At 36.3% G+C, this 14,676-nt stretch overlaps 1 protein-coding gene across 1 annotated transcript in view; it reads left to right on the top strand.

Annotated features, from left to right (window-relative positions):
* ADAM10 (ADAM metallopeptidase domain 10) overlaps window positions 1–14,676 on the top strand; it is a 52,823-nt gene that overhangs the window by 19,435 nt on the left and 18,712 nt on the right. Inside the window, exons 3-4 of the mRNA XM_074599783.1 lie at window positions 6,386–6,504; window positions 8,566–8,724. Of these exons, the coding sequence (XP_074455884.1) occupies window positions 6,386–6,504; window positions 8,566–8,724 (278 nt within the window). The remainder of the gene's footprint in view (window positions 1–6,385; window positions 6,505–8,565; window positions 8,725–14,676) is intronic.

Here is a 14,676-nt window from a genome sequence, read left to right as displayed (position 1 = left end):
GACTTAATAAGCTATGTGCTTTGTATACGAACATATGATCAGCTAGCAGATTTCTTTCTATGTCTTTGTTTCACTAAGAAAACTTCTTTCTAAACTAGTTTCTTAGTTTGAATTAATGTAGTAACTTCGCCTCGTGATTTTATTCTAGTACATCTTTGCCTGTTTTCTTTTTTGAGCTCATGTTTTTGCATTATGTTAGAACATGGCACTGCATATAAATATTCAACTTTATGTAAATAAAAATGGGATGGTTATTTTGGATAAACAAGAAACGAAGTGACAGAATCTGCACTTAACTTTCCAAAGAAGTTTTACTGAAAGGAAAAAAGAGTCAACCCTGGATAAAGACTATTCTGCTTTTAAAATCTGTACACCATACTCTTCAGGACAGAGAGATACGTGGCTGACTTTCTTAGAGTGTAAATTAGCCAGCATGTAGTTACTTGTAATCCTACTTGGATGGTTTCTGTGGTCTGAGCTAGCTTACGTGTTTGCATCTATGTATATCAAGAATAACTGGTGGCAGATTGTTTAGGATGGAGGCTGCATCCTCGGTTGTGTTCTTTTAGAATAACAAGCTTAGCAAGTCTGACTTCTTAAGGTCAGGAAAGAAATCTCTGAACAATCGCCAAGTGCCACCCTGGAAAACAAACATAAGCTGCAGGCTTTCTAGCTGGGATTGCTGAGCCTTGCAATGCACTAGAGATTGTTTTTTAGATGAATACTTATTAGAGGATGATACTGGATGATACCCTCTATCTGCATCTAGGTGCATAATAGAAAGAATGATAAACCTGCAGACCCTATCGTATGCTTTTTCAAAGATGTGTTTTCTTTAGTGTCAGTAGCCAGACCATGGGAATTGTCAGTCAAATGATGATGGAATATGTTGTGTGGGTTTAATAGTAAGTGAAAACAGTGTAAAAAAAATAATGATGTCCATGAGTGTGATGGTTCTGTAGACTTAGCTTGTGAGTAGTTTAAACCCACCATTAAGTTGTTAAGCTGTCTTCTATTTAATGTAGGTCAGGGTTAGAATGAGTCTGACACTGGGAACCAAGTTTCGGTTTTGGGGTGCCTCACGTGGAAGCAGTTAGAAAGAAGGGCTCAAATTATTCTCCTCTCCCATTTTTCAGAGAAGAGAGTCTTTGACTTCTTAAATGAGAAAAGTAAAGATAAAAGACTTGTACCTCAAGCAGAGTAGTATCTTCTAGATCCTGACTTGTGAGGAGGCTCATGGAGGCACAGCTGCGAAGATTTTTCTGGTTCCTACTGAGAAGAAAAGAAGGTGAACCTAAACAGGCTCTCCTTGTACTGGAGTTCCATACTAGTGCCAACCTATTGCCTTCTGTTCCCTTTCCCCAGACACTTTTCCCAGCTGTGGAGTAACTCCTTCATCTCCTCTTTTCCTTTTTTATCACAGAATCTTAGCGGTTGGAAGGGACCTTTGAGATCACCGAGTCCAACCACAAAAAAAAAAAAAGTAACAATCTCCTCTGGTCACGGAGTGATTGTGCCTGCTCAGCCTGCCATAGGTTGCAGGAATTTTACTGAGGAAAGGGAAAGCAGCAAGTGCTTGTTTGGGTACCACTGATAATAAATCTTTCTGCCAGCTTTGGAAAAGTCTGTGGACTCGCTAACAGTGTCCCAATATATTGGACATTCTATCATGGAAAAATCACTTATCTTAGAAGGTACCTCATACTAAAAAGAAATGTAATGATAAGTTAAGCATTAGCTCTTACATGTACACCTTTATGTTGATTTTACCAAGCGCTGTCAGTGTGTACACACAGCTTCTTTTTTTTTTTTTTAAAGTGCTTGCTCTGTGACTACAGTGTAGGATTGACATAACTCAAGCCCATGGGAAAGTACTGGGATTTAGCGAAGTGTGGTGCTCTCAACTGGTTGGGTTTTTTCCCCTTAATTATCACTGAGTTGCTATGTTACATACTTGCAAATCTGACAGTCTCCCTGAGTTAAGCTAAAGTGAAATAAAAATGTACCTCTTGATAGTCTTAAGGGTACTGCCATTAATGAATAAGATGTAGTTTATTACCAAAGCATATGAACACTTTTGCCAAAAATTCTGCCCTCAACCAAATGAGCAACTATATGGTAACCAAGTAATGGCCTGTTACCATATTGGTTTTCAGCTACGTGTAAGACAGAAGCAGTACCAAATAAGCAAGGTCAAAACTTGGTCTTAATTGATTTAACTATTCTAGAGACCACTACTGCTGGGAAATGTCTTATGCAAGGTAGTAAGCTTGTAAATAAAAGTAGCATTATTTTTCGGGAAAGAGTCAATCTTTTGCCTGGTGTGTAGCTAGGGAATAGCTTAGTTTACATTGGTACAGGTGGTGGTACAGAGAATTCGATGTATGCTGTAGAAATGGTAATTACCAAAAGGCTTATTTGAAGCTTCTTATTTCTTCCAGTGTGGCTAGTTTTAGAAACCGTATGGAATGATATAGACAGATTTGTTGAACTACTCTGGAGTCTCCTGTCCTCAGAAGAATTCATGAAGTTACTGGATTTAAGCCAGGAAAGGAAACTGAGATGCATTCTCTTCCACATCATTTTGAGAAGGATAGCAACTAGTTTATATTCCTTTCAAGGGAAGAAATGCTAGCTGTGAAGAAATTTAGAGTAAATGTTAAGAAAACTTCTGTATTGGGTGAGATACTTAAATGGATTTTGTAGGGTCTTTGGAAGATTCTTACTGAGAAATAGGAGTGCTGAACTGGATTTTGTTGGAGTGTCCCTGCCAACTACCTGTTTGTTTCAATCAGTCATTACAATTTGGAGTCTCCCCACCTATAAACTGGCATCTTCTCAGTGCAGTGAATTTCATTGACACTTGTAAGTAGTACATTAAGATATCTCTGCATAGCCATAAAAATGGGATTTACTTTCAACTGTAGGCTTCATGTAATACATAGGGTTTTACGATTACCATAGTTTAACGTTTGGTGATTTGTTGAAGTTGTTAAAGTTGTTAATTCTTGTTTCCCACCACACCCACCCCCAGGTTGCCTCTCTTTCCCCCTCCCTTTTTTGGTGAGGGAGAACTAAAGGAGATTTGTCACTTTGTTTTTCATTATTAAAAGGGTGAACAGTCCAGACAGATAATCCTGTTCCCATCAAGCATGCTTGAATGACCAAGAAAATACCTGTTTACAAATACCTGTGAGAGGACCAGTTTACTTAATAGCTTAACTAAATTAAGCAATCAAATGATCAAAGAATTGTTATTGTGAAACACAGCTGTGTTATTTTGTATTTGAAATAGTTCTCTAACCCTGCAAGTAGAGGTAATTTTATTAATAAATAGATAATTAACAGCATGGGTTAGAATTTGTAGTGTTAGTTATGTACCAATGTGCAAAGTATGAAGAGGAGGAAAATGAAAGGAGAATATATAGAGGCTTCTTAATTTTAAAACTAGTGGAACTTTTTATTTGGTACATGTGCCTTTGAACTGTCCATTTTGAAGTGACACATAGGGTAATATTGATGGAAGGGTGTCCTGCCCAGAAGGAAGAACCATTGCCAGGTTTGATGGATTCCGATGAGCTTCCCGTTGCCCCTCCAAAAGCACAGTCCTGTAGTGCAGGGCATCTAGGCAAAGCTGAACCTAAAGCGGGATTAGGTGATGGTCAACAATGGTAGTCCAGAAGTGCAAAGCTAATTTGCAGGAATGAAAACATAGATGACTTGGCAGTTGAGGAAAGGATACCCTGGATGGCTTCACAGTTGAGGCCTAGAGATAGTTCACCCGTCCATTTGGTGTTATTTTAGGCTAAACTTAGTAAATTACTTGCTTTCGTTGTGAGATGAAGTCCATTTTTTTCCTACTCCGCTGACATATGTGGGAGTTAGAAGTCTTGCATTGTCTTACATAGTGTACTTCAAAATGATAAAGAAATTGCTGATGCAATTGAGTGTTAGAGATAATTGCTCCTCAATTTTATTTGAAACTTACATGAATACAACCAGAAAAGTCTAATTTTTAAAGTAACTTTTTGCACTTCTGAGAGAGAAGTGCTATACAGATTGAGGTTTTTTTTCAGAAAACCTACTTTTTTCACCAGGAAAAAGTAATTTTAGCCATACTAGGTGCTTTTGCTGGGATTAGTAGACATTTCAGTTCATCACAGAGACAGAATTACAGACTTCTTATGGTAAGAAGTCTTCTACCAAATATTAGAGAAGGGAGGAGAGCTATTCTAAAGTATCCAGGGTCTCTTGCCATTTAACTGCAGTTCAGATGCACTTGAGGCTGCCCCATCCTCAGGAACTCTGCAGAACTCGGTCCCAGAGAGAACTTACACTAAAATGGGATTCAAATCTCTGTAACACCCTGAGCAGTGTGTTACAACCAACATGAGTAGAACCTGAAGTACTTGAATGAAGTTCTTCAAATTCTTATCAGTGCTGTCTTAATTTTTTTTCTGCCTGTTCATTTCTAACTCCAGCCCAGAAGAGCCACATGAGGTGGCTTAAATTATTTTATTCTTCCCCCCCCCCCAAAAAATGTTTTTCTGGGTTGCTTGTTCATGTTGTCTTCTCATCCTCGTGAACCTCTGTGTTACCAAAAGGCAGTTTTACAGAGCTGGTAAAGAGACTAACTTAAAGAACTCCTCTTATTTTTTGTCAGTTTTTGTGATATTATGAAGACTAGCTATTTATCATAAAATGCGCCTTTCTATCTGGCTGTGGATAGCTACTAACTGCTAGCTGGTGGGTGTTCTTTGGTGACTCCAGTACTCGAGTGCATCTGTGAACTGTTTCTTGCATTTTAACAGAAGAATCTGCCCTCATAAAACATATCCATACTGAAACTATAATCTGAGCCCTGGTTGGCTTGGCACAAAGCCCAGGAGTCACAGCGAGGTGCTGAAGTTTAAACTTCCCCATCCACCAGCCACATCTCAGAATTTCACAACCTTGCAGTAGATACCTCTAACGCATCACCAGAGGAGAATACTTGCTTTGAAGCTTTATTAACATTGTGGCTACAATAATAAAGATAGTTTGAATGTGAAATACTGTTTGAATTGCAGAATAGTCAACATGAGTCACCAGAGCCCTTACCAGGTTTTAAGTGTTGGCATGGCTTTTTTCTTTGATCTTGAATTTTGCATCTTAATGTACAGTTGTTTCAAAATACTTATAACTGTAGTGTCATACTATTTAATTTGCAAGTGAAGACTGAGATATATTTTGGTTATGCTTCAGCTGTACTAAAAAGTAATTGATCAACTTTACACTGTGGCACTTAATTGTTTTGATTATTTTGCTCTTAGCACAAATGGATACTGGCTTTAACTAGGGAAAGTCAGCTCTGTCATTAGTATACTGTGTATGCTGAGAGACCGGTCACATTTATTTTAGGTGAAGACTGACACAGATGTAGTCAACTTATCAGTAACTTTTTGTGTAACAAATTGGTGACATAACTATAATATTCCTTCAATTTCATGATTGTGCAGAAAGAGAAAAATATAGGAAGAAAATCAAGAGTAAAATTGGAATGACTGAAGTTTCAACAACTTCACTGATCTGTATTTGCACAATGTGTTTATACAAAATTTAAGAGAATACCAAATGAAATTCTGAAGCAAGCTAACGGTTGTCACAGGTATGAATTCATATAATGTCAGGCATTTTAAAATGCTTCAGTTATGTTGCTTGGCTTCACTGAACCAAACTTTTGTTTCTGTACTATGAAAACATAGTATATTTCATATAAAGATTAGCAGTAGGATTTGTGTCAAAGAATGTAGTGTTGTGATTTGAACAAGATCATTCAATGAGTAGTTGTTTACTTAGTTGTGCATGTAACTCTACCAGTTTAAGTATTTTTTTATTAAATGTTGTTGCCCATCTTGTTTTTTGAGTTTCAGTTGAAACAGTAATTAGCTCACCTACATTTCATTTACATTACTTAAATGTTGGCAATGAAAGTAAAATAAGCTGATAGTTGTTCTTATCTCTTCTGCTTCACAGTGCTGTGAAGTGAAATAGTTGCTTTTTCCCGTAAGCTACATCTGTGTCTTCTGGAGGAATGGAAACAAGTGTATAGTCAAAGTCAGCATTTTAGATTGATGCATTTAAGTCTAACCCTGCTTTCTGGTTTAAATCTTGTAAATTTAGTTACTTGTATCAAAAGCTACTGACTAATCTTGCTTAAGAAAATCCTTCTAGGCTATGGTCTAATTCTTGTACAATAAAAACATTTTTGTCTGTTTTTATTGTACAAGATAAATTTTAGAGTCTGCAAATCATTTGTATGAAAATGTTGGTTAGAAGTACTTTGCTTAGTGCTCTTGTAATTGAAGCTCAAAGCCAATTTACTATCTTGTTTTATTCGCTTTAGACACTTCAACCTTCGAATGAAGAGAGATACATCTCTTTTTAGTGATGACTTTAAAGTAGAAATATCAAACCAAGTAATTGATTATGATACCTCCCATATTTACACTGGACACATTTATGGTAAGTACAGCACCTTAAAATGGATTAAAGGGCAGTCAATGTAAGGAGGGTTTTTTTAATAGTATGTGCAGAAAATGAATATCTGTATGATTAGGTTATCTTCATTATTAAACTTTAATAATGCATCTAAATGCATTTAAACTCCTTCTGCTTTTATTCTCATAAGAGTCACACTTAAATGAGTATTTTACCTAGTAATTTTCATATCCATAGAACTTGGAAGTTGAACTCGGTTTATGAACATACTCTTCATAGAAGTCTGATGCATTTAAAAAAAAAAAAGCAGAAAGCTGTCTGCATTAAAAAAATCAGGTACTGTTCTTAGCTTAAAGAAATTTAAGGAATATAGAGCTACCATCATTAAGGGTAATATACCCGATTTCAGTATACAAAATAGAAATGCAAAAGATAAAATTGATCAAAAAGGAAGGAGAATCAAGTAACATACCCGATTTCAGTATACAAAATAGAAATGCAAAAGATAAAATTGATCAAAAAGGAAGGAGAATTAAGGAATTAAAAGCAGATGAAAAGAAGAGAAGGATTAAGATTTACTCTGTCCCTCTCATACAGTCTGTTTGGTTCTGAAGATCTGTTAGTAATGTCTTACAGTCTTGAAGTGACTGTTTTACACCACGAAAAGAAATATACATGCTTACACTTTATATGCATCTAGTAGACCAATTTACCAGTTGACTTAAGTAGGTCAGAGAGCTTTTAAGGTGTGTGGGGTCTTTTGATGTGTTGGTTTTTTTTCTTATTTTGTGAAATTATTTCAGAAAAGCATTTTGTTCTTTCCTTATTGCTGAGGGATGAGATTAAAGGATCCACATGAATCTACTCACTGGGCTTACTCTATGGGGTTTTTTTAATTCTCTTAATTATCTTTCTCCTCCAACCCAAGTTGGTACTTGTCGTGAAGATCATGAATGAAGTTAGAATTGAGTAAATAAACTGTTTTGTTGTTGGTTCTTGATTTCCATTCAGGTCAAGAGTCTTCCTTCCAAGTACTCTGAAATTTCCAAAGACACATGGTTTATAAATTCAGGATACTAATGCACATTCTAGTAGAATATAGTCTGAAGTAAATCTGGGATTGCTTATGAATGTTTTGAAATTAGTGTTCTGCAAAGCCTGTTTTTACTCTTTAGTATTCTCTTTCAAGAGTTGTATCGCATATCTTCAAGATACTTTCTCCAAATTTCAGTACTGTGTATGAGCTTTATAAAATTCTTGATAACTGTTAATTAGTAATTAGTGCTAGTTAATGATAAGAATGAGTACAGTTCTGATAATTTGACAGAGTGATTCCAAATCCTCCTCAGTGGAGGAATGTATGAACATTCTTTTAGTAATCTTTCATCATTTTTATGGAAAATGCCTGTTGGGGCTGCTGTATGTTGTAGCTGTCAATGATTAAACTTTGACAGTTTTACTTTTCCAGATTGTGACTGTTTCAGGTACAAGTTCACTCCATCCCACATTTAAACCTAGCAACAGTTTTAAGAGGTTTATGCTTGAAGAGAAAAATGGATTTCTTGAATACAGGGAAATCGTTCTTTGAAAGCTGTCAAAGTTCAGTATACACTCTGATGTATTATTTATTTTTTTCAACTGCATGAACAGATGTGTAAGGACAGGACTTGGATAACGGATTACATGCTGTATGTGTGACAGCTTTAAAATAGGGAGTTGAATTCTTCATTACATTTTTTTTTTAAACACGTCATTTATGCACCTGATTAGGAAGCTATTGAGCTTAGTAACTATGATTTTGGGGTACCTGTATGTCTTACTGTTGAATAATCTTAGTCTTAAAAATTCAGAAACAAACTTTCTGCAAGAATGGCTTACTGTCGTTACCCAGAATCTTACTACTGTGTAATTCATATAGTTTTTTAGCAGTTAGATACTGATGCACAATCGGGGTTAATTATGCACATATCATGCTTTAGCATTGTCTGCTTAACACCTTGGGTAGTGCGTATGCTTGAAGTTTTCACAGGACTGAAGGCTTTTAGAAAGGTATAAAAAAACCTAATGCACTTTTTCTCTTAACAGGTGAGCATGGAAGTCTTACCCATGGGTCTGTTATTGATGGAAAATTTGAAGGATTCATCCAAACTCATAGTGGGACCTTTTATATTGAGCCAGCAGAGAGATATATTAAGGACAGAACTCTACCGTTCCACTCTGTCATTTATCATGAAGATGATATCAGTGAGTACTTCTATTTTGTGCTACAGATTAAGTATTTTTATTTTTTTATTAAATGTCAAAAACTGTAAGCCATTTGTAAGCATCCAATGAGACTTTCGCTTGCGTGCGACTATGAGTCACGCTGTCCTAAACTGATTCATACACAGTTGTGGTGTGAAAGAGATTTATGGCAAACCAAAGTGGGTCTTTCTTATACTGCCATTTTAAGAAATCCTTAGCAGTCAGGCTTAAGTGTATAAGCAGTGAGTTTTCTACTCAATGGATACATGTTTCTTTTGAAAAATGCATTCTTAAAGTGCTCTATACTGATTGTTCTTCCCTGTGATCTGGAAAATAAAGGATAATTAAAGTTCAAGTCACTAAGTGTTTACCTACATCTAGTGAAGGTGGTACTTGTGGGAAATAAAAGCTTCCCCTGCATGCGTCGGTCACAGATCCTTCAGAGACCTCTTTAGAAGATGTGGTGGCACCCAATATGTCCCATTTTACACAGTGGCTGATGGAAGTGTACAGAGAATACTAGTTGGATTTGAAGAGTACAGCCCCAGATGTCTGGCTTGAGTAGTAAATGCCCAGAGGGATGAGAAAGTACCATGGAGTACTTTTACATCTTCAGAACTCTGATGCATCAGAGTTCTCCTGCACTCTATACCTGCCTTTTTGTGTACAGTCTTCAGATATAGTAAAAATCAGTTTTATTTAATGCTTAAGTAACTTTATGCTGAACGCCAGAAATCCTGCAATAAAGTTGGGGTTCCAAGTTTCAATCCTTCCAAGTAGATATTGGCAGAGAGTCACTTTAAGATTACTTTTTGCTTATTGAAGCTAACAAGTTGTGTGTTGCAAGCTAACTTTATGTAGAACTCAGTCTTCAATCAAACTCAAATTAAACTAAACTTCACTGAAAAATTTGTCCTGTCAGGCATCGTACAAATACTAGAAGACTTGAGTTTGAAATCTCATTTGGAATTGGATGAGGAGTTTTGACTTAGATCACTAGACGTGACTTGAACCATTCTTATGATGATACGTGTAGAAATAATTTTCAAAATACATCATAATGAGACTGTATTGTGAAAAGAAATATCAAAAATAGGAAGATAGATGAGGAAAATCTCTGGCTGTCATTTGGCTTTATATATTATCATTTTCTCTGTGCTGTAAGCCAGTGAAAGACACCGGGTTATTGTGTAATACTCTCTCTGGTTACTTCTCTTGTATGAATACAATGAAATGATCTTTCTCTGCTAAAAACTCAGCAAATTTTATTTTTTCTAATTGAATAAAGCTTCTGAAATACAGCTGTATTTTACATTCAGTGGCAGTATGTGTACTGTCTTTGAGTATGTTAAAAATGCTGTGAGCTAGCAGATATGTTTGTTCTTCCTGTTACTCCATTCTGTAAATATGATTACTAACCTAAAATCAAATAGAAGCTGCATCATTTTAAAGAGCTTCTGAATGAATGCAGTTTTTGAATTTTATGTACATTGTGAGTTACACTTGTTTTCTGACTGACTAAACCTATATCTTCCTGGTGTGTACAAGACCCATATTTGAGAATAAAGTAACTTTATAGGATAGCATTTCATATAGTGCTTTTGATTCTCAAAGAAAATTTGGAGCGCGTGTTGAATTTTCAGCTCAGCAGAGCGTTGCAGGTGAAAGCCTAAGAAGGCAGTTTGCCTTGCTAGCTGCTCTTGGGGTATTACAGGGTTTGCTGCTCTAACAGAAGAGTAGCGGGGAAAAATAATAAAAAAATTACAAAAGCCTGGTATGAAACTGCAAGATATGACTTTTATAACAACTTTTCTGTAAATAATTTGAATGTACTTCTACATTCTTTGGTATGTTTTATAGGTCTCACCGAGCAGTTCAAACCACTGCATGATGGTGGAAGTACTGGACTACTGCTTCCCTAGCACGTTCTGTATAGAAGTTACTGTCTGCTTTACAAAGGGTTTTATTAACTCTGTTGTAGAAAAGGAGGGAAGTAAAGGGCCATAAGGCAGTAAAGTGATTTGCCCAGTTTCCAAAGGGCAAGACAAGCAAGAAGGTTGTCTCATGTCCCAGTTCCTTATGCTGTAAATAGTGGGTGACTAAAAATACTCTTCAGTGTTACCGACTAATGACAGAAATAGAACTGTACCTTAAAGAAGCAGATATTTTGATTTTATGAAAATTAGTATTGCTGTTTTGTAGAAGTGATCTCTGTTGGAGGAGTAAACGGATTGCTTGAGAGCTGAAAAAAGCTAATGATTAAATTCGTTCATATTAATGTCTTATAAGTGAATAGGAGCAGGATATGATTTTTTTTTAATTATGCAGGTGATGGTATGTTGGCTTATGCTGTTTTTCTCTTGAATCTAGTGCATCATTACCATCAGTTAGAAACAAAATCAGATTATCAGAAGGGATTGTCTAAATCTATTTCGGAGAGCCACATTAAAGCAGCAGCACAATACAGCTTCCAAATCGCCGAGTGAGTGGATGCTGCTGCCTGCTCGGCGTGGCTGAAAACAGCCCGTGCCGGAGCTCCCTCTCAGCAGCACCCTGAAAATGTGCCGCTGCTCTTGGCTGCTGTCAGCGCACTCTGACGTGCGTGCATTCTCATTGTGTCCTTCAGCTTTTGTCATTGGTATCCTAGGTGCCTCCAGCATTTCTGTGGTCTGAAATATCTGAAGTATACAACTGCTTCTATCACTTTCTGAATCGTGCTTTTGAGGATGAAATTTTTTTGCCTTTCATGAGAGCTATTTTTGCATTGAACTGCAGCTCCAAAAAACCCAGCAACTAAAAAGCTAAGCTTTACAGTAGCTTTAAAAATAAAAACAAGCATGCAGATCTGTAGTTATTGCTGTAATCTAAAGCCGACTCTTGTGAAATAGAGGCAAACCACTAGTATCTTACATAGGACAAAAGCAACAAAAATGCTCACATTTCTAAGGAGAGAATGGGCGAAGAAGTTGTCTTTGCTTTAATTTGGGATATTTTTTGGTCACCCATGTTTCAGCCTTTTGAAACAATATGCTTTTTAGTGCTTTTCAGAAATCACAATGCAACATATGATTAGCATCTCAATGAGTTCTTATTCAGTAGTTAAACAAAAGTTTTCTTGTAAATGGGGATTATATTGTCAACTTCATAAGGCAGCTTTTGTCTGTTACAGTGGATGTGGTGACCAGTGGAAGGCAGCCCTCTATTCATGACTCGAAACACAAGTTGAATGATTTTAGTTTCTAAACCAGTCTTGGTCAAACTGTTTTATAATTTAGTGCCAGAAAGATGCAAATTGCTATTTTCATTTTGGGAATTTTTCTTTAGGGATTAGGATTTCACTGGAGCTATATTTACTTTATTTAAATCGTGTATGTTTAAAATGTATCCCTGAGTTCATACTGTAAAATATGAAATCGGCATTTCCTCAGATCAACAGTAGACAGGAAAATCCTGTTCAGACCTTCAGGAAAATGAACGTGGTCATTTAGGTGTCTTTATGGTCTTGGAAGAACAGTACAACTGAAAACAGAAAGTAAAGTATTTTGTAAAGCCCCATCTGCTGAATGAACTGACCATTGCAAACTGTGTATTATTAGTGAGAACTTGGTGTCTTTTTTTTTTCATTCTGTGGTGGTTGGTTTAATAATGGAGGTCTACTTGGTGGTTGTCATGGGAGCGCAGTGTGACAGACTGCTTAGAATGAAATCTGTAATAAGGATTTTTTTTCTATCTGCTTAAATTTGAACTTTATTCTAACACTGTTGCTTTTGCTAGTATTGGACAAATCTCTATGGCTGTTGAAGAACTGAATTTTCATCATTTTTAATGGAAGTTTGGTGCCATATCATTGCCCCAGATGCCTAAATCCGGTATCCGTTAAGTGGTTAACCTAAACGCTTAACAGATCATACTAGTTACTGACAAGTAGAAGGAAAAAATTAATGTGATCGGGAATCTCTTTGTGGTAGCTAGTGCCTTTTTTAAAAGGATAAAAATTCTTATTTTGAGCATCCGTAGTTGTGTATATCGTTAATAATGATCTGCCATCTAGTTAGAGTAAGATATTGTTGTCAGAAAGTATGAAATGACAAAGGGGTTTTGGTTTTTTAGGTTTATTATTATTGTTTACTATATAGCAAAAGAAAGCTTTGTAGGCAGCTTTCCCTGTGAGCTGGACAGGGTTCCTAAGTGAACTGTCTTGTATCACCTGCCTCCTGTGTTCAGCAAGGTGCATTCATATCTCTCTGGGCGGGGATTTGTCTTTTCTGTTGCAGACTGTTTAAATTCTTTATAATTTCAACTGTCATGCCTTTAAAGTGTTTCTTACTAGATTATTACTTTTGAAGTGAGAAATGTTTGTTTGGATTCCAGGCAGTTAATATTGAAAAATATATTAAGGGATTTCCTAACCTCTTTGGGAAACAAGAAGCAGAGGAAAAGACTGCTTATTTTGTGTAATGCACTGAGAGCATTTATTTCTAGTACCATTCTGTCAATTGTTGTAATGCTGCAGAGTATGAATAGAAGTTGTGGTGATAGCAGAAAAATATGGTGCAAAATATGCTGTGCAGTCATGTTTCCAGTTAATTTCTGTGGATTCCTGCAGTTACCAGCTGCAGGAGTTGCTCTAAAGTGAGGATGGTTTTATGCAGGTGAAGTGTGCTGATGGGGAGGCAGTATTGTGCCTTCCTCCCGTCCTTGTGTAACGTGCTTTTTTTCACAGAGATAAGTGGTCGGCAGTGTGAAATTGGGTAGTGAGTAATGAGAATTTCAGTTAGATTAAATACAGAAGATTTTTTTTTTAATACTGTGGTGGGAGGAAAAAAAAAAGGGTGGTGGAGATTAAGTGAAGGAGCATATCTATAATCCTTTGCTCTTAACTCCAATCTAGTGATGGTAAGCAGAATCCCCAAAAGTACAGATGACCCCAACAGTGAGTGGGGCTTCTTGTTTAATACTGGTTATAGCAAAGCCAGTTTCTGCTACATTGCTGATCAGTTTGGGTGAGGTGCTTACAGTAAGAGCACTTCGTTGTCTTATTCTCTGTCTTCATTCTTCTGGCACTGCGCTAGGGCTAACCATACTGGGAAAAATGTGATGAGACAGCAGTTCAAAAGTGGTATTTGTGTGGTGTTAGAAATTGAAATGTGGGAAACTAATATGCTGGAAATGATTAAATAAACCTACAAGGTTCTAATAACAGCAATTCATGAACCTTTCTGTAAAACAGTGAAAGGAAAATACCAGTTCCTTCAGAAGTCTAGGATTTTTTTCAGAAACCGAAGTACTGCACATTCATTGTGGTTACCTCTTAAAAGTTTTTTTTTCTTTTTAATTTTAAGAGCCTTATTAGAATCCAAACAAATTACCTCCCACACAATATCAAGGTTTTGCTAATAATCCCATTGGCAGAAACTAGTCAAAACAGAGTGGGTATAAAGTTGACCAAAGAAAAAGTGATTTTTGTAGTACATTGGATCAGCTTTTCTAAAATTTGGACTGGAAATAAGTTTTAAATACCTGGATGTAAAATTAATTAGCTAGTGAGATAATGAATAACACTTTATACCCAACTGTAACCTTTCAATTACTCTTAGGCTGAAACTTTCTTTACCAAAAAAAGTGTTTATTGAATCTTGTTCTTTCCCACTAAGCAAAGTTTACAATTGCAGTAAAATATTTTGGACCTGCAAAATGACCCAATTTGGAAAAAATGTTACCCATGTTTAAATTAGCTTCATTTGTCATTAACTAGTTTTTTAAAAAGTGTTAAACAGACCTCTTTTAATACTTGTAAATATGCATGATTAAGAGGAATGAAGATTGGGAGACTGCTTTTACTTCTTGATCAGACCTTTTAAGTTTATCTGTGGGTCCACTGAATCTGGTCTTTGGGTATTTTGGAACATAAAGTCATATTAAATGGTTTGGGTTTTTCAGAGCTCAACTTCA

The sequence above is a fragment of the Larus michahellis genome, chromosome 9, assembly GCF_964199755.1.
Source record: "Larus michahellis chromosome 9, bLarMic1.1, whole genome shotgun sequence".
In the NCBI taxonomy this organism is placed as follows: domain Eukaryota; kingdom Metazoa; phylum Chordata; class Aves; order Charadriiformes; family Laridae; genus Larus; species Larus michahellis.
The sequence above is the reverse complement of the archived record's forward strand: the minus strand, read 5'-3'. Positions and strand labels throughout refer to the sequence as shown.